The sequence below is a fragment of the Dipteris shenzhenensis genome, chromosome 1, assembly GCF_047967505.1.
Source record: "Dipteris shenzhenensis isolate YYH24624 ecotype China chromosome 1, Dip_SZ_1.0, whole genome shotgun sequence".
NCBI lineage: Eukaryota > Viridiplantae > Streptophyta > Polypodiopsida > Gleicheniales > Dipteridaceae > Dipteris > Dipteris shenzhenensis.
The window spans coordinates 66,283,685-66,306,360 of NC_141596.1; the positions used below are offsets into that span (position 1 = coordinate 66,283,685).

The following is a 22,676-nucleotide window of genomic DNA, read 5'->3' on the forward strand; positions in this document are numbered from 1 at the left end:
TGCTAAATCTGCAAATTATAGTCCATATGCCATCATGACTAGAAGGAGTGCGAGGGAGATCAAAAACAAAATCCAAAGCGATGCTTTGCCATGGTCTATCTGGTATAGGCAAAGGCTGAAGTAAACCGGGCTGTTTTTGCTTGTCATACTTCACCTTTTGACAAGTGATGCATGTCCTGACAGAAGCCTCAACATCCTTCCGTGGAGAAGGCCAATAAAAGTAGTGCCCTATTGCTTTGATTGTAGCCTCAATACCCGTATGCCTTGCATACGATGGGGCATGACTTTCAGTGAGCACCGTATGCCTCAATGGCTGCATTACACACAGCTTTCCATGCATCATCATAAATCCCTCCTTGAGTGTATAATGATCATGCCGATTGCCCTCCATAAGCTGATCATAAATACGTGCAAAAGCATCATCTGTAGCATACTGCTCCTTCATGGCATCAAGCTCATTGTGATAAGCAATAGTAACTGCAATACCTGTGGTTTCTTGGACATAGCTTCCGCACGTGGTCTTCTGGAAAGTGCATCAGCCACTACATTTTTCTTTCCAGCCACATGAACAATCTGAAAATGAAAAATGGAAAGGAAGTTTGCCCATCTCATGTGCTTTTCTGACAACTTTCTCTGAGTGAGAAAGTATCGCAGTGATTGATGATCAGTTTGCACATAAAAAGCAGCACCTAAAAGATAGTGCTTCCACACAGTAAGAGCATGAATTACAGCTACCAATTCTTGCTCATACACTTTCATGTTGTGTTCATCATCTCGGAGCAGCCTGCTCTCATATGCAACCACTCTGCCCTCCTGCATAAGTACTCCACCAACACTATTGCCGCTTGCATCGCATTGAAGAACAAAAGGCTTTCGCAAGTCTGGCAAATTGATAACAGGATCAGAGCATAGCTTTTCTTTCAGCTCATTGAATGTTGCAATGTCTTTCTTTCCCCAATGGAAAGTGACTGCCTTCTTCTGCAAAGCATGTAAGGGTGAATCTATCTCAGCAAAATAGCGTATGAAGCGCCTCTAGTATGAACACAAGCCAAGAAAACTACGGACTTCATGTAGATTCTTCAATGGAGGCCAATTCTTGATTGCCTCTATCTTGGCAGGGTCCATCCTCACTCCATCTCATGAGATGATGTGTCCCAAGAAATGTATCTCTGGGATGAAGAACTCACTCTTTTTAGTGTTGACCAGCAACTTGTGTTTCCTGAGCTCTGCAAAAACAACTGCCAATTGTTGCCTATGCTCCTCTTCATCTTTCGAGTGCACAATAATGTCATCAAAGAATGTACCCACAAACTTTGTGCTCTCTAAAAATGCGATCCATCATGCGATTTAAGGTAGCAGGAGCATTAGTCAAACCAAATGGCATGACAAGAAACTCATAAAGCCCAAAAGTGGTCTTGAAGGCAGCCTTATATACATCTTCGGGCCTGATTCGTATATGATGGTAACCACTCTTCAAGTCAATGCGACTGAAGATGGCTGATCCCTCTAATCAATCCAAGATGTCATCAATGCGTGGAATAGGAAATCGATTCTTGATTATTCAAAGCCTTGTAGTCAATACACATTCTCCAAGATCCATCCTTCTTTTGCACAAGTAGGACGGGAACAATATGGAGAAGAGCTTGGCTGAATCAGCCCCTTCTGTAACAATTCATTCACCTGACACATGATCTCCTCCTGCTGTGCCGCACTCACCCTATATGGTGGTCAGTTTGGTGGAGAACTGCCACGAATGATATCAATGGTATGATCTTCTAACCTCTCAGGAGGTAACTCCTCTAGGAGTTCATTTGAGAAACAGTCTTGAAACTACTGTTTTTCCAAAAAGTCAGTTTGCTGTTTTTCAGCTTGGAGAAATTAGATTCATCCTCTACTGGTTCCTTTTCTTTGACAAATATCAAATACGTTGAAAGATGCTTTTTCATTATAGAAGAAATCGCTGAAGCGGATACAACTGGGACTGATTCCCCTTTCGAGTTTACATCTATGACTTTGGTTTTACCCCTATAAGTCAAGGTAAGCTTCTTATCATGTGTATCAATGATAACATGAATACGGTACATCGAAGGCATCCCTAGCAAAACATCACACTCAGGTAAAGGCATCACATAAAAATCCTCATAATCCAAATATCCTTGAATGTGAATCCGTAGCTTCCCTATGATAGGAGTGACAGGGGTACTAAGCTCTGGATTAACCATGTTGGCCCCTCTGGTCGAAGACCCAACTGAGCTGCAAGTTAAAGAGTTATTAAATTTGCTTTGGCGCCTCAGTCAAAGAAGTACAGACAATGCTGATCCTGTAGCTTGCCCCATGCTCTGCAAATCTTTGTCTTCTTCTCATCATGCTCACCCCCAATGATATCAGGAATGTGGCCAGCACTTGGCTTGGGTTTCTTGCCTTTGGGGTCCTCTTTTGTGCCTTGATTAGAGTCAGCCCGAGTTGCTGCAGGTTCTTTTCTCTTCTTGTTAGGACAATCTGCTGCCCTATGACCCGTCTCTTTGCAGAGAAAACACCTCCAACAATTTATTCCTCTTTTCAGGAGTGAGAGAAGAGGGCTGCTATTTTCTTCTTTGTCTTGCCACAAACTTTGATTTGAGAGGTAATTTTCCAGCTAGCTGTGGTTTCTTTGGCTCCTCCTTGTAGTTGCTTTTGAAGCCTGAGACTTTGTCCTGCATGAATGAGTAAGCTGTGTCTATCAACTGTGACATGCAATGTGTGTCTTAGTACAATAGTCCCTCAGCTCTTTAGGAAGACCACAACAATACTTTTCAACTTGCTCTGAAAAGGGGACTGTTCTGTAAGAGCTCACAGGTAGAAGCGCATCGCAAAACTTCTTGTTATAGTCTTCTAGATTCTTGCATTCCCTAGCATTCAAGTTATGCCATTGAGTCATGACATCCACTTCAAAAGTAGTAGTGAGCCATGTGGCTGAGAATACCTTCTAAATTCAACCCATGTAGCAGGTGACTTACCCTGAAGAAGAAGGCTAGACCACTACTGCATCACATTACCCTTGAGGAATGTGGCTGCCTTCCTGATTTTCGAGGACTCTCTGAAGTAACCTCCATCAAAAGCCTAGTCAAATTGCTGCAAAAAAGTAAGAGCCTTCATCCTATCTGCATGTCCATTGAAGGTCTCAAACTTCAATGCTGCCCCCCCCTCCTTGTAATCCTTCATCTTAAGCTTGGGTTCCAGATGATCATAGCTAGGGGGCTGCAAATAAAGAGGCTGCTGTCCTTATGGAGCTTGAAGAACCCCCACAGCTGGATTTGGTGGCACAGGTGGTACTGCTTGAGTGTGAGACACCATGGGACTGCCTCCCTGCATTCCAGGTTGTATCCCCACATTAGCATACAAAGAATTTGGGGCTGGCTGTGAGGTCATGGCCTGAAATATAGATCCTCCTCCAAAGTGAGTTCACTGAACCACATACTGTGGTTGGGCTTGCTGCCCTTGCTGCACATTCTGAGCATTGCTACCATGCTTATTCCCATTTGGTCCATGCCTCTGTGGCACTGCAAGTGGCTGTACCATTGGTGTTTGTGGCTCTAGTAGTGGCTGTCCCACATGCATTTGTGGACCCTGAATGGGCTGTGCCTCTGCCCTTGGCATCAAAGCTGGATTATGCACAATCTCATCAAAACTCTGAGTGAGCTGAGTCAAAACTTGCAATAGAGAAGCCATCTGAGTTTGCATCACTGCCATAGCATTTGGCTGTACACTTGGGTCTGCACCCAATGCAATTGTACCCATAGGATTATGCACTTGTGGAGCTGGCTGCCCCAATGCATCAACCTGAATATTCTGCTCTTCATGGGCTGCATCTTGCACTCTTATTCCGGGGTGTGCTCCCCTTATCTGCTGCTCTAGCTCAGTGGGAGAAATCCATTCAGATGGTGGTGCAGTAATAGCACAGGGCATGGGAGAATTCCCTGGAACTCTCATTGCAAGGATTTCTCAAATTGAGAAAAGCGTTAAGGACTCTAATCAATGGATGCAGCAGATTTTGGGGAGAGGTGGAGAAGGGGCAATTGTATGTGAGAATGGGTGTAGACTACAAGTTGATAAGCTGAAAGAATAAGTTCAGCTACTATCCACTGAGGTGTCAATGTTCAAAGTTGGTTTAAATAGGCTAACTGCTTTGATGACCAGGATGCGCCGTAAACTAGAGCAGGTCGCAACCCGTGACAATTAAGAGACTCTTGAGACTTTTATGTCACTTTTTGTACTGGAACCCCAAATGCTTCTATGGGATTCCTGTACTTGGGTTGCCCTTATGTTATTTGGCAAGACTGAGTCTGCATCATAATCAAGCCTTGTATGCTCCATATCCAAGACAATGGGTGGCTGTACCAACAAAAATCAGCAAATTCTTTCTCTACCCAAGCTGCCTAGGGACTCCTCTGGATGATTTAATGAGGGTCCCGGCAATGGAACCACTGTAACTGGCCTTTGATTGACAAAGGGCAGTGTAATTGACACTATTATCTCACAAATCTGAAATACAGGCAACTTGAACCATTGCCATTTCCCACAAGCATGTAACTAGTTGTCTGGATGACTCTAGTGCCAACCTCCGTAGTCTCCAGCTAGGCAAAGCCCAAACCCTGCGGAGGTATGTCATCATCTGAAAGATAGCATCAATCTGGAGTGGTGTCATGGCGAACTAGGTCTGTACTATCTGAAGAATTTGTTAGGAGTTTAACTTCATTACTGAACCAACTCTTAGAAGCTCAAGCTAGGATGGATATCCAAAAATGACTCTAGCATCATCGGGTAGGAATAAAGATACTCTAATACCTTCCTTCACCAATGGCAAGATTTTTATAAAGTTGAAATATATTCCTCCTGAGCTGCAAGTTATTGAACTGGATGTTCTTCCTACTATTTGAGCTTTTTGTTAAATGATCCCCTTTTAGTGGTTTAGAAAAGTAAGGCTGCATGGATGCCTGCCCTGCCACTGAGGCTGCCAGCCAGCTGCTTTGTTTATAACAAGAATCCTCTCTCAACTTCTACGTGACACTAACAATATAGCTGCGTTTTGGTATCTTTGAATGTTTAGGCGTGCTTGAATAAATGTGTTATTCTATCTGTAAAATGAACTCAGCAAACTGAAAGTCAGAAGTGGAGTATTCTAATTTTGATGGATGCTGAAGTAACTTCCTTTTTGTCATCAATGACCCATTTTTTGAGTTGCTTTTCAGGAATCAACGATTTATGTTACTTTGGAACCATGTCCTATGTGTGCGGGGGCTCTTCTTCAAGCACGAGTTGGTATGATTGTGTGGGGAGCTCGAAACTCGTTATTGGGAGCAGATGGAAGTTGGGTGAGGTAGATATCTGGCTTGTCTTTGCTTTTATGTATTCTTGCCCTTTGAATAATAAAATTCGTTTGTTTTTGGGCAGAAAAGAGTGATTATATTAATATCAAATAACTTTGTACATCATAAAAGTTATCCTTGACAGGATATTCTTGTAGTCCAGCTAAGCCATAAGCTTTAAGCTCAAACAAAATTTCAGAGCACAACAACAGTGGCTCAGTAGTAACAACATGAAGAAAACCAACATGACATTTCAGCTCCTTCTATATATGCATGAAGGGACCTGAAATAAAAAACTCTGTGCAGCATCATCAGAAGCATCTGAACCCTGTGCATTGGTGGCAGCAACAGCATGAGAAGAGACACCTTGAGCAGGGTCAATAGAAATATCACGATCATGAAAAGTAACACTAGGAGACTGGTCTGCAGCATCTCAGGCAGGGTATTGAGCAGCAATTCCTTGAGCAACATTGCCTTGAGCAGAAGTCTGAGTTAGCTTATGTGGTTTCCTGTGGAGGTAGTGAGGTGGCTTGTCATGATCTTCCTCCAAAGTACATCTGCTTATGTGGTCAGCAAGGTCCTTACTTAACCTGGTGTGTTCCAGATTTGCACTTAGTTGGAAGTCCAGTCTCCTTTTTTTCTGTCCCACCATGAAATAAACAGTGTGTTAGTAAGCATCACCGTTTTATTAAATTGGAAGTTGTTTCTTATATCTAGATGAACCATAAAGCATGGGCTCTTATTTGAAACCAAAGCTCCTGCTTGGTCTTAAATGCATCCCCTAAGAAATGGCTTTCCAGCTAACTGGCTCCCCAATTTCTATCTAGATGTACTTTCACACCTTTCTAGCATGGGGAAAGGCAACAAACAAATGGAAAATGTCTTCAATAACACTAGGGCCTCTTTGCATTTGCCATTTGTTAGAAATGACCCAACAGAGGGTACGCACAGCGGAAGACTGATAGTAATGCCCAGGAGCTCACACAGTGTGACATGGGGTGTGGAATCACAAACTTCTTAAACTTATGTGCATAGATGTGCAAGCCAGTAAATAGACAATGCTCAGAGACACATATAGAAGCAACACTTTATATTTCCGTCCGTCCACAAAGTAGGACAAGATACAATACCAAAAAGGTTCTCCTACTAGATGTCAAGCACTTCTAGATCTGAGCCCGCGTGCTCCACCTCGAGCATATGTAGACTCTCTGTCTAGATCCCTTCCACGTTGCTGTCCGGAAGCCAGCCTAGGTGGGAAGCACCTTGAGTTCAGTCTGCAGCCCTATGTCAGCCTCCTTCTCCTCCTGTGTGTAGGTCCAAGGGTGGGCTTGTGGCTGCTGCTGTCTGCTCCCCAACTGCTGCTTCAAGTGATTATTAATGAGGGCATGGAAGCCCTTCTTTTATAGGGCACAAGGCCCCCTTGAATGGACCGACCAGGCAGCCTCATCCTGGCCAACCAGTCTGCTTGCTGGCCGACCTGGTTGGCTGGTCCAACCAGCCCTTTATAAGGGCCTTTGGCAGCCCCTCTTGGGCTGCTGCCTTTGCCCATTCCTGCAGGCCTGTTTGCAGGTCTTATGCCTGCCCATAGACCCCTGCCATGCAGCCATACTGCAGCCGTACAGTTGCACCACCTATCCGCCACTGGCCTGTTCCAGCCCGTACAGTCAGCCCTTGAGGCGCCTTTGACAGGCTGATGTGCTGTCCTTTCGAGGTGCTGCCCATGTGGCAGCCCCCTCCCTTATCTTTTCTGCCTAGGTTCACCCCCCCCAATGCTCTCCTCATATGGGGGCTTATAGATGCCATTCCAACACCCCTCTCACCGACACATCTAGGCCTAATGCCAACACGTCGATGATGATGCTCCAGTAACTTAGTCCTCTGGAACTTTTCGATGTCAAAATCTTTTCCTGGCTTTTCATCCAGTGGCTCCTGCTCCACCAGGTCTAGTTCCGCTTCCGCACACCATCCTAGTACACAGGTCCATCTCTGGTAGCACCTCCTGGCACCACCATCTTCAGTCACGTTCCTACCTTCGAACTCGAGCAATCCAGCCATCACGATCTTCCAGTTGTCCCCCTCATAATGAGTGAACAACGTGGAGCTTCCAGGCACCATGCTTTGAGGGCCTATTTCAACCCGTCCTCCTTTTGGCAAGGTCTACAACCAACGAATATTTTCAGATAACCTGGACCATGAACTCTCGCTGAGCTCTCAAGCAGGTACTCTTTTGGCTTCAGTACTCTTTGTCCATCGCCTTCTAGCAATCCGCGTCCGAGATTTAAAGAAGCACCAATACTTCTCCTTCTGCCTTCGAAGAAGGCCAATTCCTTCCAATCTCGTATCACCTAAGCTAAATGAAGAGCAGAGTCTCTCCACAGCATGCTATAAAGACTCAAATGCAGAATATCAAGTACATACCAGACTGTTGTACTGCTTGTGTGTTTGCTCTGAAAGCAAACCTTGTACCTCATCGAGGCATCCGTCAAAAGTCTATGTAATCCTGTATTGTCCCCTTCTGAAGTACAACATCCATCTGACCATGAGATCCCAGGGTCCCCCATGGAATCCATCGTCGTGTCAGTGTCGACAGCTACACATCTGGAAGGTACCAAGTGCTCCATGCTGTCTTTCACCTTCACAAAGGCATGTGACTCCTCGTCGACCCACATCTCTATGTCAGACATCCTCACTGTGATTTCTTGGTCAACATATTTGACCTCGGTAACACTTGGTGATGTCACCAGGAACAACTCTTCGATTACCACATTTGCTTTGGCCTCTCCCTGTGAATCTGAGTCAGACTCCTTTCTTTTGTTTTTCCGATCCGCCTTTATAGTCCTTTGCAAAATGTCGTGGCGTATCATAGTAGAAGCACTTCTTCTTGTGCTTCCTCTTGGAAGTCTCCTCGTCATCAGAGTCGTCTTTCTTGGACTTGCCATCGTTAGGCTTGTCCTTACCTTTGCCAACGTAATCCTTCACCAGCATCGTCTTGTTGTCTTTGTCGTCGTTGTAGAGCTTCTCCCTAGCGTCCTCCTGTAGCAGTAATGGACTTAACTTCTCGAACATCAGAGGTTTGTTCCTCTGTCCTACTGTCACGGTCGTAATAAAGCTCTTGAAACTCCGAGGTAGCCTCCTTAGTACCATCAAGGCCAAATGGCATGAGTCTCTCTTCTGACCAACTACTGCTAGTTGATCCCTTACCACTTTGACCTTCGTCAAGTGGCTATGTACAGTATCTCCTTCTTCCATATCAAGATTGTAGAGTCGATGCTGAAGAAGCAAAATCCGGGAGGTGTTGTCCGTCTTGTATAGATCCTTCAAAGTGACCCATGCCTCTACTGACATCTCGGCCATCTGGATATGTGGAAGAACAGAGTCCGCCGTAGTCCCTATGATTAATGTCAGGGCATGGGCATCTCTGGCTTCCCAAGTTTGGAGCTCTTCTCTGTCTACTGCCATGACTATCTTCCCTTGCTTGTCCACCATGTCCTCCGGCTTCGCCTCCACTTCTGTTGTCAACTTCCACAACTTTTGATCGGGTAGTTGGTCCCGTCTAGTTTCCTAGACTCTCCGAAGTTAGGGATAGTGAATGAGAGAAAACTGGGGGAGGAGGGAGAGCAGGGGCTGAAGAGGCTGTAGAGGTCGACATCTCTGCTGTTATATCACACAGCAAAGTCAACCAAACTCAATTTTTAGTAGACTAGAACTCTTAATGCACTTGACTGAACCTGAGTCACCCTCCTTCTCGCAAGGGCACAATCCTCTAGTCGTGGAAGTCGATTCCCAAGAGCGTCTGAATCAGGGTCGTCCTTCAGCAAGGTCCTTGCCTTCAGGCTCCCACACCTATAAGCCTCCTACTTGGGCTCTGATACCATGGTAGAAATGACCCAACAGAGGGTACGCATAGCGGAAGACTGATAGTAATGCCTAGGAGCTCACACAGTGTGACGTGGGGTGTGGAATCACAAACTTCTTAAACTTATGTGCATAGATGTGCAAGCCAGTAAATAGACAATGCTCAGAGACAAATATAGAAGCAACACTTTATATTTCCGTCCGTCTACAAAGTAGGACAGGATACAATACCAAAAGGGTTCTCCTACTAGATGTCAAGCACTTCTAGATCTCTGAGCCCGCGTGCTCCACCTCGAGCATATGTAGACTCTCTGTCTAGATCCCTTCCACGTTGCTGTCTGGAAGCCAGCCTAGGTGGGCAGCACCTTGAGTTCAGTCTGCAGCCCTATGTCAGCCTCCTTCTCCTCCTGTGTGTAGGTCCAAGGGTGGGCTTGTGGCTACTGCTGTCTGCTCCCCAACTGCTGCTTCAAGTGATTATTAATGAGGGCATAGAAGCCCTCCTTTTATAGGGCACAAGGCCCCCTTGAATGGACCGACCAGGCAGCCTCATCCTGGCCGACCAGATTGGCCGACCAGACTGGCCGACCAGTCTGCTTGCTGGCCGACCTGGTTGGCTGGTCCAACCAGCCCTTTATAAGGGCCTTTGGCAGCCCCTTTTGGGCTGCTTCCTTTGCTCATTCCTGCACCTATTGCAGGCCTTATGCCTGCCCATATACCCCCGCCATGCAGCCGCACTCCAGCCGTACAGTTGCCCCACCTGTCCGCCACTATTCGGGGCCTGTTCCAGCCCGTACAGACAGCCCTTGAGGCGCCTTTGACAGGCTGATGTGCTGTCCTTTCCTTGTGAGGTGCTGCCCATGTGGCAGCCCCCTCCCTTATCTTTGCTGCCTAGGTTCACCCCCCCCCCCCCCCCCCCCCCCCCCCCCATGCTCTCCTCACATGGGGGCTTACAGATGGGGAGGTGACCATTCCAAGGTCATCTCCTCTGCCTATTCTGAAGCCCCTTGCATTAATTCACACAGCTTTATGTAAAATAAGCTAAGCAAGGCATGTCATCTTTTCAGGGACCTGCTTGTTCCATATCTTCCCAAACCTTTCATTCCACTTTTTTCTGCTGTCCTGAAGTAGCCATCTTGCATTCATAGTTCTGAAAAGATCCTCTATCAGAGGATGGTGTGGGGATTGGAAGCAGTGCAGAACTTCCTACCCAGCTAAATTCTCTATGATAGATTAGGAAGGTGTCGCCTTTCCAACAAGTGTTTCCTTGCTAGAGTTCAAGTCTGCTCATAATCAGTAACTGACACTGATTGGTTAAAGCAAATTCTTCCTTGATTTCTTGCCAGGTCTTTCATCTTCGCTGCTCTTTATTTCAAAAAGTTGTCCCCAAGTTTGCAATCCTTTTTTAAACATAATGTTGGCTAAGAGAAAATGTTCATCATTGAATTGGGCATTCCTAAAGATAGATGAGACCCATATAGAGTCAATAGCCATAAAGGCTCCTTTGCCAGGAAATTGCAAAAAGGCCTTTATTTCCTCAAAGGCTTTCCGCATAGATTGCCAAAGGGAGCTCCCCTTAGCTTTGCAAGGCTCTGGATTGCAAATGGCAGAGAGAATAGGGTAATTCTTCCATTTAGAGTCCTAATTGGCCTGACCAGTTTCATATTCCTCAAAAGAAGTTGTGCCTAGTCACATTCTGGATTCAAAATAGCTTTAATCACCCATGTTGCTGAGAGTTTTCTAGTTGCTAAAGCTACATCAATTCTTCCTAAGCCCCCTTCTTCCTTAGGTTTGATGCAGTAGGTCCATCTTACTAGAGTTCCCTCCCTAGAGAAAGGATCTGCAGATCCTAATGAATCTGTCCAGTCCAGCTTAACATGATAAGTAAAAAATGGAGATAGGAGAAATACAATGGTTGAGAACCAGCCTCCTGCTTGCAAGGTTGGCTTGATAACCTCTCTATTTGTCTATCTTCTTCTGAAACCTCTTCATAAACCAGTCTCATCTTTGCTTCATGGTAATATCAAACCCCATGGGAATCCCAAGCAATCTGAAAGTAGTACCCTTGTGGCATCCGAGTTCTTTCAGTGTTTCCTGTTCTCTTCCTTTGAGAGTAGCATAGCCAGTCTTTGTATGATTAATTCTTGACCAGAGGCTTTGCAAAAGATACATGTCATAGTGCACTTAACATCAAGTACTGTGTTTCTAGGTGTGAGAGTTGTGTCATCAGCAAACTGTTGGCAAACTAACTGCTTGCTAGAAATCAATTCCATACCTCTAAGGTTACCTTCTTGGACCTGGCTTTTGAGTAACCACCCTAGAGAATTAGCAGCAATTGCAAACAACAAGGGAGCATCCTTATCTGATTGATCTCTTCAAGGGAAAAGAAGGGCTCATTTCACCATTGACACTGATTTTTGCAGAAGCATTGGTGAGTAGCAGTTTTACATAAGCAACAAAAGAGGGGCTTAACCCCATATTCTGCAAGGACTGAATGAGGAATTTACACTCAAATCTGTCATAGGCTTTATCAAAATCCACCTTGAGAAAACATATGTCTTGTTTGGTTTCTTTAGCATATTCACATCCCTCCCAAATGTTAATTATGTCCTCAAGAAGATGATGTCCCTTAATAAATCCTTTTTGTTCTTGCAAAATTCATTCCTTCATCTTCTTTTGGATCCTAAGAGCCAAAGCCTTACAAAAATTTTATAACTGTAGTTGAGCATAGTAGAGGGCATCCATTTTCTGAGTTCATATTTAGAGCCCTCCTTGGGGATGAGCTTGATAACTCCCCCATTAATATGTGGAGGTAGAGCTCCATTGTTTAAGCTTTCCTACCATAATAAAAGCAAATAAGGGCCAACCACATTCCAAAATGCTTTGTAGAATTCAATGGGCAGCCCATCCTCACTTGGAGTTTTCCCCTCTGCCACAGCTTCCTTCAACTCTTCTAGTGAGAGGTGCCTCTCTAAATATACCAAATCAAATTTCTTAACAGATTTTTCTCTCACTGCTTGGCATAGCTCTCTAGCCCTCTGAACTTCTTCATCTGGTATCACAGAGGAAGAAAGTAGAGTTTGGAAGTGGCTTTGAATCAAGTTTATGTTCTCCTCTTTGGAAGAGACTAAAGTATTATTAGTCTTCTTGAACAAAGGGATCTCCTCGCTAGCCCTCTTTCTCCTGATGAGTTTGAAGGTCTCTTTAGTGGGTCTGTCTAGCTTCCCTGCCCACCAATCTCTGAAATAGATCTTAGTGTCATTTAACTTGATTTTTGTGCATCTATATTCCCCAATTTGGCTTGGTTTTCTAATTCCTTAATCCTTTCTAGAATATTATCCATTCTTTGAGCTCTTATTTTAGCCCTGTTCTTCCTTGTTGTCTGAAGCAATTTTTGGTGTTCACTACTGCTAATGCCCAAGAATGTGCCACCACAGATCTGCAAAAGAAAATGCATTATCCCAAACCGTCTTGACCATACCTTGAACACTCTTTAGGGCGAAAAGCTTTGGGTCAACTTTAAACCAAGAGGAACCTCTTTGACTAGATCCAAAATCATAGTATAGAAAGACTGGTTTGTGATTTGACAAAGAAAAAGAGGAGAAGGTCTGAGTTCTCGTAGAACTTATTCTACTCAAAAGACCCTGAGATAAATAAAAATTGTTAAGTCTAGCCTCTCTCCTATACTCTCCAACCTGACTGTTGCACCAAGTGAAATCTCCCTCTGGACAAGCATCTACTAGCTGCCATTGATCCTTCATTTCTTCCCAAGCCTCAAGTTCAGAGCCTCTTATCACTGTACTCTTTTCCATCCATCTGTCTCTCTTTCTTTCACCATACTAAAATCCCCTAAGGCAAAAAAATTGCCTTCTGCAATAGCCAGTGATTCCCACATTATTTTTTTGTTTGCTGCAGCATATGGAGCATATACTGAGATAACTGTAAAATTCTGTCCCTTGATAAGGCATTTGAGCATAACCCATCTGTTTTGGTCATCTGTAACTACTTGAAGCATCTCTCCATTGTAATGAGAAAGTATCCCAACAGCAATTCCTCCCTTCCTCTCAGAATGAGAAGTATAGTATCAATTTCTTCTTTTGTCAATTGCTGAGCTATCTTCTCACCTCTACCAGGATCTATCAATCCTCTAGCATTTAGAGTCAAGAAAGTAAAAGATTTATCTAGCATTCTTTTTTTGTCCCTTTTTGGCCGTGGGGTTAGGACTATTCACTTGTAGGGAAGCTGCTTTAGCTTGGGGCTGTCTCCTTTTGTTGTGTACTACGGTAAAGGCTTTCTCTTGACCAATGTCCTCCTTTTTTCTTGGAGTAGATTTATTGAGTCATCATCACTTATTTCTTCCCCTTCCATGGCATCATCTCTGTTGACATTCTCTTCAAACTCTTTGGACCAGCCAGCTTCTATCATAATATCATCCTCAGTTTCTTGGCTTTTCTTCCCTTCCTCTTCAGCCTCCTTCTCCCTAAGAGGTTCAAGGGAGTTTTTGGAAGTAGAAGGAATGGGCACTATTTCCTTAACCTTTCTCTAAAGTACTCTTGGGGGCATTAACTGATTGCACTCCCTGTCTAGTGTTCTCAGGCACTGAAGGAGCCTTTGGGACCCATTTTTCTGAAACAACATGTTGCTTTTGGGTAGGAGGAGCAGCCTCTTTGGGCTGACCTTTTGTCAAAGGAGTATTCTTGACCACATGGGTGGATAGACCACAAAGGAAGCAAGAGTTGGGTAAGTTCTTGTAGAGCAATGATTGTTCCTTGAATGTGCTGCCATTTCTGTTCAAAATGACCAAAGTATTAGAAAGCTCTTCAGCAATATCAATCTTGATGCATACCTGGGGGTTTCCTCTAGGGCTTATGAAGTTTTCCTGTTCTACCCTTAGTACCTCTCCTAGACCTCAGCACAAGAAGGGCAATTGATTACAAAGATACAGAGGCAAGTCATGCAGTTCTACCCATACATGGATTCCTGTTGATCTAGGAGCATTAGGAGAGAACTCCTTAGTCCACCATTCCAGATAAAGGGGCTGGTGTCTAATTGTCCAAAATTCATATTGGAGAGCTCTAGCAGCCATTTCAGGCTTTTCAAACAAGAATACAAAGAAACCTTTTTTCAGGAATCTCACATTCAATACATTCATACCCTTCCAAGTTTCAATGATTGCCATGGGGGCTCTCACACCAGGCAAGTAACCTACCAAAGCATGGGTACACTCAGCCATTTCACAGAATCTGTGAGGAGCTTGTCATCAAGGAAAGCCAAAATGGACTTACCAGCACCTGAAACTTGGCGTATTCCTCTAGCAGCTGATTTCGAATTAGTTCATGCTCCTTGATCGTTTGTGGGCGACGAACTATCCTCTGTTGGGAGGGGAGTGGGGGTGGGTGGGGGTATCTCCTTGGTTGTCCTTAGCCTGCCCAGCATTTGCGTTAGTCTCTCCTGTTGTCCTCCTCCCGCTAGAACTCCATTGGTTCCGTCTGTTGAGCCTCCACCAGTTCTGTCTTTACCACAACCTCTGGCAATCCCATTGCTTTTGCATGAGTGGAGTCGTTCGTCCCTTGAGGTTCGAGCTTCATTGGCTCCTCCTTCACGTGGAATGATAGCTGAACTGAAGGTTGCATCCCCAGGTCCTGAAGCGGGTAATTCTCAATTTTCCCTATGCATATCTTCTCCTCTTCTAAGTTGACGAGAGCCAGTGGTTGCGGCTTGGTATAGTAGTCTTGAGGCCATGGTCCCATCTGGATAGGGAGCGCTAGCAAAAGCACGCGATCTCGGGGGGATGCTAAAGAATCTGCCTCGTGGCTTTTGAGCAGCATGTGGATAGGAAGGACGTACATGTCCTCCTCCTCTTCCTCCCTGGTTTCAGAAGGTTTGTGTCCATAGAGCGACAGTGGAGAAAAGAAATCTTCAAAAGCAAAAGCTGACAAGGGATGGTAATCTCTGTCTTTTGAAAGCTGCCTTGTCGTCCAAATTGATGTCGTCGTCTAGTAGCGGGAAAGGAAGCAGATCCTTGGACTCCGTGTCCTGTCTTATCCGTGAAGGTACAAGAGCTCCATCCGGTCAGTGCAGTATCTCGGTATCTAAGCATCACCATACGCTCCGTATTGGCGGCTGAAAGTAGTTGGTGGTTGGGGGGAGGGCGAATAGCGGAGGTGCTCATGGAGGAGCCTTCCACCCTCTATCTCGCTACTCTCTCCATCACCATCCTCCATCTCCAACCTCGAGTAATAAATTTTCACTAGCAATATTTAAGAAATTGTGTCTTCCATCTCATTTAAGCTAGAACACACAATCTTTCTCACCTTGGTAGCCTAAGACTTTGGATGCATTCTTCGTGAGTTGGCTTGGGAAGGGCCCATAGTGGGATGAGTAGGATGGACCATACTGGTGTGTCAGCAATGTGTTCAGGATTTGGGGAGAAGTAAGAGGTGAGGGGATTGACACAATTATTGCAGGGAGAGGAGTCCTTGAAAATAATGTGTTCGCTTTATGTATGGTGAAAAGCTTATACTTCGATGTGGTGATGCGATGGAAGAAGGGATAAAAGATGCTTATGATCTAGATTGAGCCCAATGGTAGGTAGCAATATGAGTAGCTGCAACAATTTATGCAAAGAGGTCGTTAATTTTAAACCAACTTTGACAAGTTGGTTTAAATATGCAAAAACCATGTGAGAGGTCTTGAGAGAATCCCAATGAAAGGATACACGAAAATAGACTAGGCATGGTGCAATGTTGGGATTTTAGAAGCTTGGTTCATTGGTTGGGTATACAGGTTATAACAGAAGTGGCAGAGGAGTTGTTTAAAGAGAATCTTGTTAAATGCCCTATCTCAAGAGGACATACTACTTTGGGTGTTTGTGTTTGAAATAGAAGAGTTGTGCAAACTTTGTAGTAACATGTAACTTACTTTCGGATGCTATCTTTGGACATGTGTCGACTAATAATCTAAGCAAAACCGTTTTTCGTGTATTCTAAATGGAAAGACGACTATTGAAGGCAAGAGGTACTAAATGACAATACAAGATTGGTTTGGAAACTCCCCCCCCCCCCTTCGGAGAGAGTATTTACTTTACTTTTGGTCCGATACGAACGGGAACGGAAGCCGCACTCGCTACGTGCCTCTTGCTGAAGGAGCAAGAGTGCTCAACGAGACCATGCGAAGTGTACAATCGACTGCGAGCTGAAGAGGAGTGTGAGGTTCAAGGGTCACACCAATGGTTGAGTAAGTTGGAGGATCACTATAAACTTAGCCCTAGGGATGACATAGAGAGTATGCTCATATATGGTGGAGACATCAACGTCAGGAAGTGAACACTGGGAGAAGATCCCCTATATCCACTTGGAATAGTTTAAGCATGAGATGGCTGAACATTTCTTCCACCTTTTGTTGTTGACCAATATGTTGCAAATGGTATGACGTGTTGCGACATGGTTCGGTTGTCACATGCACCCTTGCACTTGGGTGCAAAGTGACACACTGGCTACATCGACAAGTGCGTAATAGTTTTCTCTTAGGAGATTTTGTCGTATGCTATGACCCGCTTTGTGAGCCCTTGTCCAGGGACAAGCCTTAGTTCAGCCCTTGGAAGGTGTCTACGCGGCACATCAGTCCAAGATTCGGATCAGCAAACGGATTTAGGTTTGGGGTATCATTTCAGCAGCTCTTTTACAGTTTGCACAGCTCACTTCTCAGCTGTATATTTAAGCCATGTTGCCTAGTGTCCATGAACTTTGGAGGGACTTATTAAAGGAGGCAGATGTCCCCTTGCACTCAACTGGATTTTAAATGACTCTGTAGGAGTGAATCCTGTCGTAAAATTTTTAATTCCTCTCGAAGCATTCAGGAAAAAGAGTCTCCTATGCTCCTTCAAACCTATGATTTTACCACACTTTACACAAAGATCGAGCTGGAAGACCTGAAGTTTAGAATCAAAAAGCTAGTGGTTGAGTTTTCAAGCTGAGATTTGACAAAGATAGATGCATAGTGCTAAAAGTTGAGAAAACAGCTTTATGCTTTGACTTTTTGTGGCTAAATAATAAAGATCACGACATCGGTTCTAAAAAGAAAAGATACACAAAGGTAGTAAGTATTGAGATGTTTGCTCTTGGATAGATTTTCTTTTAGATAATCTTTACATCACAATAGGTGATTCTTTGTTTCAACAAATTATAGGAATCCCCATGGGCACTAATTGTGCTGTCTTTTTAGCAAACTTTTATCTTTTCACTTATGAATCTGCGTTTATGCAACGTCTTATTTCTATCAATACTTGCCCTATCATTTTACATAAGCTTAGCTAAGTTAGGTGTTTTATAGATGATTTATTTGTACCCGATGTTCCTGACTTTCAAGACTTTATGTACAAACTTCAAAGACACTTGTGTCTTTGGAGAAGGAATCTATCCTCGTGACTCTTGTGAACTGATATGCATTTCAAGAGGGGATTCTTGTGTTTTCTTAGATCTTAGACTTTCTCAATCTACCATAGGATTAGAGGTTGATATATACGATAAACGTGAACAACTTGAATATAGTGGTTTACACATTATAAAAATGTGTAACAGAGGGTTACTTTTTACTTAGGCTAAAAGTTAGTAGAAAGGCCTTTATTGGCTTGTAAGTGTTTTCTTCTTTTTTTAAGGGGATACCATAAGTTGCCACGTGGCATCCTAGGAGGTAATCCCGTAAGCAATACTGCTTTGTACTGCCCTGGGCCATACCTATATAAGGGCTCTAGTTGTACTTGGCAATTCATTCATAACTTGTACTCCATTACTGAAATAGAATATACAGCAAGAGTTCAATACTCAGCTGAATTCTAAAAAGGATTGACTTCCTTCTGTCCTTGTGCAGCCCCTCACAAGTCCCTGTTGAAGATCCAGCCCATGATCTTCCTCTCCTACCCTTTTCCTAAACAGAAGGTACTACACTACTTAACTCTCCTGCAAATTCTACTTAACTTGGTAGTGTTTACTGTTAGTTAGGAGAAGTCCTGTTGCATTGGTATCATAGCACTTTTCGTGGGAATTTGTGGGAAATTCTTAGTCCAATCACTTTGAAATGTGGAGCATCTACTCTTGAGCCTAGGGCCTACCTCTGTGCAAAAATTCAGTGCCAAAAGTGCTCTTTGTTGTGAGCTGCCACATGGCAGGCTCTGAGAAACCTTGATTTTCAAAGTGCTCAGAATTTGGGGCTTTTTGCATCAGTGGAAAGCCCTTCCCTGATCATTTCTATGGGTGAGATTCCTAAAAGAATGAAGGATTGAGTCAACATTGAGGTTTTTTTCTCTTTGGTGCAAGAAAGTGAAGAAAGCAACGATCTGCTGTTTTCCTGCACCAAATTAGGACATTCTTGGCTTGATCTGTTCGCCCTAATCTCATAAGGCTGCTCCCTTGCTTTGTGAACTATATCCCACAAAAATGCATTTTAGTGCCTTATCTGACAACTTATGTGTGAACTCCACAGGCACGTGAGCATATGCAACACAACCAAAAACTCTGAAGTGGTCCACTGAAGGCTTTCTCCCATGCCATGCCTCATAGGGAGTGATTGTCTTCAAAGCCTTTGTAGGAGCCCGATTTAAAATATAGTTGGCACACACATGAGGCCTTCCAGCCAAAACTTGTGAGGCAACTTCTTACTTGTGAGCATGCATCTATCCATTTCCATGGTGGTGCGATTCTTCCTCTCAGCTTTGCCATTCTGTTGAGGTGTAAGCCTCATTGTAAGCTGATGCATAATGCCTTTTTCTTTCAAAAATGTCTCAAATTCATGAGACACGTGTTCCCCCCCTCGATCTGTGCGAAGTGTCTGCACCTTGAGTCCTGTCTCATTCTCAACTATAGCCACAAAGTGTTTGAAATGCATAAACACTTCTGATTTTGCCTTGAGACCATAGACCCAAGTGTAATTGGTAAAGTCATCTATGAATGTAACAAAATAGAGATAACCCCCAAAAGCAGGTGTCCTCATGGGACTGCAGACATCACTGTGAATAAGCTGCAATTTTCTTGTAGCATTCACTACACCATCCTTCTTAAAGGGAAGCTTATGCATTTTGCCAAGAATGCAAGCTTCACATGCATGAGGAGGCGGCGACTCCAAAGGAGGTAATGCATCAACCATATCATGCTTCTGAAGTGTCATTGAGCTGCCATAGCTCATGTGCCCATACCTGGCATGCCATAACTGCGCATTGTGCATCGCAGCAGTGGGAGTGCTAACTAATAATGCAAGATGGGATTTTTTTCATATAAATCAAGCTGAAAAAGACCCCGATACAAAGTGCCAGACAACCTCAAAGCATATTCATTTTCTTTGTCTCTGACTGCACACTTGTCATCATAAAAAACAAGCTGAAATCCTCCTCTATTGAGTGAGGACACTGAAAGCAAATTCTTCTTTATACCTGGCACATAGAGTACATCTGAAATTCTGAAATCTGTGCCATCAGTGGATGTGAGAATAATGTCTCCCACTCCACATACTGAATGAGAAGAATTGTTTGCACAAGCTACCTTCTTCTTGGTGGGTGAAGAATGCAAAGTTAAAAACAGATTTTTTTTGGAAGTGATGTGCTTTGAAGCACCACTATCAAAATACCAAGTATGTAGTGTTTCATCAACACTGAAAGAGCATTCATCCTTTGAAGGATCGTAACTGCGAGTCAAAAAAGCATATGGGTCATCATGATTAGTGGCTGTAGTAAGTGCAAGTAAAAAAGGCATAGTGTTCTTCAACCAAGTTGGCTGCAACATCTCCTTCATCATGGCAATGTGGACCTGATGCATCTGATACAGCCATACCGGAATCCCTTTTCTTTTCTTTGGCTATGCACTCTCAGCCTCCCTTCGCTCAGCCTACCTACCCACCCTGCTCTGCCCCTCCGTTGGCGCTGCTTCTCCCGCTCGAGCTCCTCCCTGGGCGCTGCTGCAGCTACCCGCACCCCCCTTCTTGCTCCTCGCTCCCGCTCCCGCTCAGCCCCCCGCTTCCCTCAGCCACCCCTCCCTCCCCTCAGCCCGCTCAGCCCCCCGCCCCTCGCTCCCGCTCAGCCCCCCTTCTCGCTACCCGCACCCCCCCTTCTCGCTCCTCGCTCCCACTCAGCCCCTCGCTCCTCGCTCCTGTTCAGCCCCCCTTCTCGCTACCCGCACCCCCCCTTCTCGCTCCTCGCTCTCGCTCAGCCCCTCGCTCCTCGCTCCCCTCAACCATCCCTCACTCCCCTCAACCACCCCTCGCTCCCCGCTACCCCCCGCTCAGCCCCTCGTTCCCCTCAGCCACCCCTCGCTGCCCGCTACCCCTCACTCAACCACCTCCCTCCCTCCTTTTCCGCTCATCCACCGCAAAAAAAATCCTCGCCATCTTAGCCTCTCCTCCTTCTCCACCTCTTGGTTGCCTCTCCACCCTCCCATTATGGGGGGGGAACCGGTGCTCCCGCTCCCGGCTGAACATTAACACTAAGATCTGCACCCGCACCCGAAGAGAATGGGGGACAAAGCCAAGAAAGACGAAAATAACCAAAAAAAAAAAAGCAAAAGACACAACTGAATTTGGAGGATGTGAACACACGTTACAACCGAAGTGGACTCGGGGTAAACAACAAGGCAAAGGTAGGACCCGCCTCAGCTTCTTCAGCCTCTATCTCTACCTCAACCTCAACCTCAACTCTCGCTACAGTGTCAGTTTCGTTTTCAGCTCCAACCTCAGCTCCCTCTATCTGTATCTCTACTTCGACTTCAGTCCCCGCTTCAGGCCCAGCTCTAGTTCCAGTCTCAGCTCCATCTACATCTACGATCAGTGACATACTCATGTCCATGGTGCCGGTTGTCCTGTTACTGCTCTCGCACAGCTTATGACCCCTACTTCAGAGGTGTCATACACTGTGCCGCATTACGCTTCACTCTCCCCTCTCCCTCTCAGTCAGCCCACCCTCCCACACCCTGTTGGGACTGCCTCATCCATTCCACTGTCATCTCCGTTCCTCACTCAGCCACCGTCCAGTTTTCGGACTCAGTCCCACTCTTTCATGCCACAGTCACCACAGTTTCAGCATGGACATGGGTGGATTGACACACCAGAGGCCCGTGAGACCCTACTCACGGAGATACATAGTTTTCGTGAGCGGGAGATGGAGTTGGCTCGTTTCGCACGGGAGCAGGTCCACTTCAACCAGGAGCAGAGCCGCATCATACAAGAGCAAGCTAGGGCCATTCGGGAGCAGGTGGGTCTTATTTAGGGACTCAGACAGGATATCATGCAGCTCCGACAGGAGGTCACAGCCATACACACTACCCTAGGGAGTACCTCGGTGGTCGAGGCACAGATTGCGAGCATGCAATCTGCTATTGAGGAGACTTCTAGATGGGTTGAGGTGGCCAAACGAGAATCTGCAAGGATCACCGTTTTGGCTATTCTCATGGAGCAGCAGCAGAGAGCCAGTAAGGCTCTCAACATCAGAGTACACGGGATCCCACGCACTGAGGCTACACCGATGGTAGATGCGACTGCGTTCGTGACTGCTACCCTGGGTGTGGTTGAGCACAGGATAGAGAGGGCATGGCGGGTGGGGAGAGATCCCAACCGAGAGCAACCCCTGATCATACGATTTCATGACACTCAGGCACGACTTTCAGCTCTACGACGCAGGTCAGTCCTTCGAGATCAGCCGGCGATCTCTATGGATGAGGACCTCACACCTCTACAGGTTGAGAAGAGGTGCTCTTTGCAGCAGCAGCGGGATCAAGCCCGAAAGGAGGGAAAGTGGGCAGTGGTACGAGAGGGACGACTTCTTACAGGCCCCCGTATGACACCTGCCCCCTCCCCTACATAGGGAAGCGGGTCCTATGGGACTCAGATATCCGAGACCCTGTCCTGCACCATTTGGAACTGTAATGGTACCTTATGGTCAGAACTAGGGAACTTCTCGGAATCCTATACAGGCCACAACATAGTCTTCTATTCAGAGGCACATCAGAGTCCATAGCGCCCTCTCCCAATAGTCAGCGGATATACATGGGAGTCTGCCTACAGAGATGAGACGAGGGGTACAGGAGGAGTTCGAGGTTCAGGTGGAGTTGCAGTCCTTTTCAGATCCACACTTCGGGGGATCATTTCAGTAGAGCAGAGAGGTACACATTCCAGATGTCTTTGGATCCGGATACGACACATGGACAGCCAGGATCTGTTTGTTGTAGTTTGCTACTTCCCCCCCGGACACCTCCCACTTTGCCAGAGATATTCGAGGTGATGATGAGACATCCCCATTTGCTGCCCTTTATAAGTCCATCGTTGACTTTTCTAGCTGCGGAGAAGTCCTTCTAGTGAGGGACTTCAATGCGAGAACAAGGGCCCGTCAGGTATCACTTCTTGATTTCAGAGATGATTCCACTCTACTGGCAGATGTTGACCTTGAGGAGGCAGGTATGCTACGGGTTTCGGCTGACAGGCGAGGTCCACTCTCATCCTATG

General features: G+C 45.4%; 1 protein-coding gene across 8 annotated transcripts in view; it reads left to right on the forward strand.

Annotated features, from left to right (window-relative positions):
• LOC147906240 (uncharacterized) overlaps window positions 1–22,676 on the forward strand; it is a 59,453-nt gene that overhangs the window by 22,280 nt on the left and 14,497 nt on the right. Inside the window, exons 3-4 of one of the 8 annotated variants that reach the window (XR_015541995.1) lie at window positions 5,229–5,356; window positions 5,691–5,922. Coding sequence is in view for 6 of the 8 variants with exons in the window: in XM_087383692.1 (XP_087239818.1) it covers window positions 5,229–5,356; window positions 5,603–5,729 (255 nt within the window). In the remaining 2 variants the exon portion in view is untranslated. Of the gene's footprint in view, window positions 1–5,228; window positions 5,357–5,430; window positions 5,529–5,602; window positions 5,939–18,065; window positions 18,134–22,676 lie in introns of those variants that run through there. The other 7 variants (XR_015541997.1, XM_087383701.1, XM_087383692.1 and 4 more) reach the window with 7 other exon arrangements.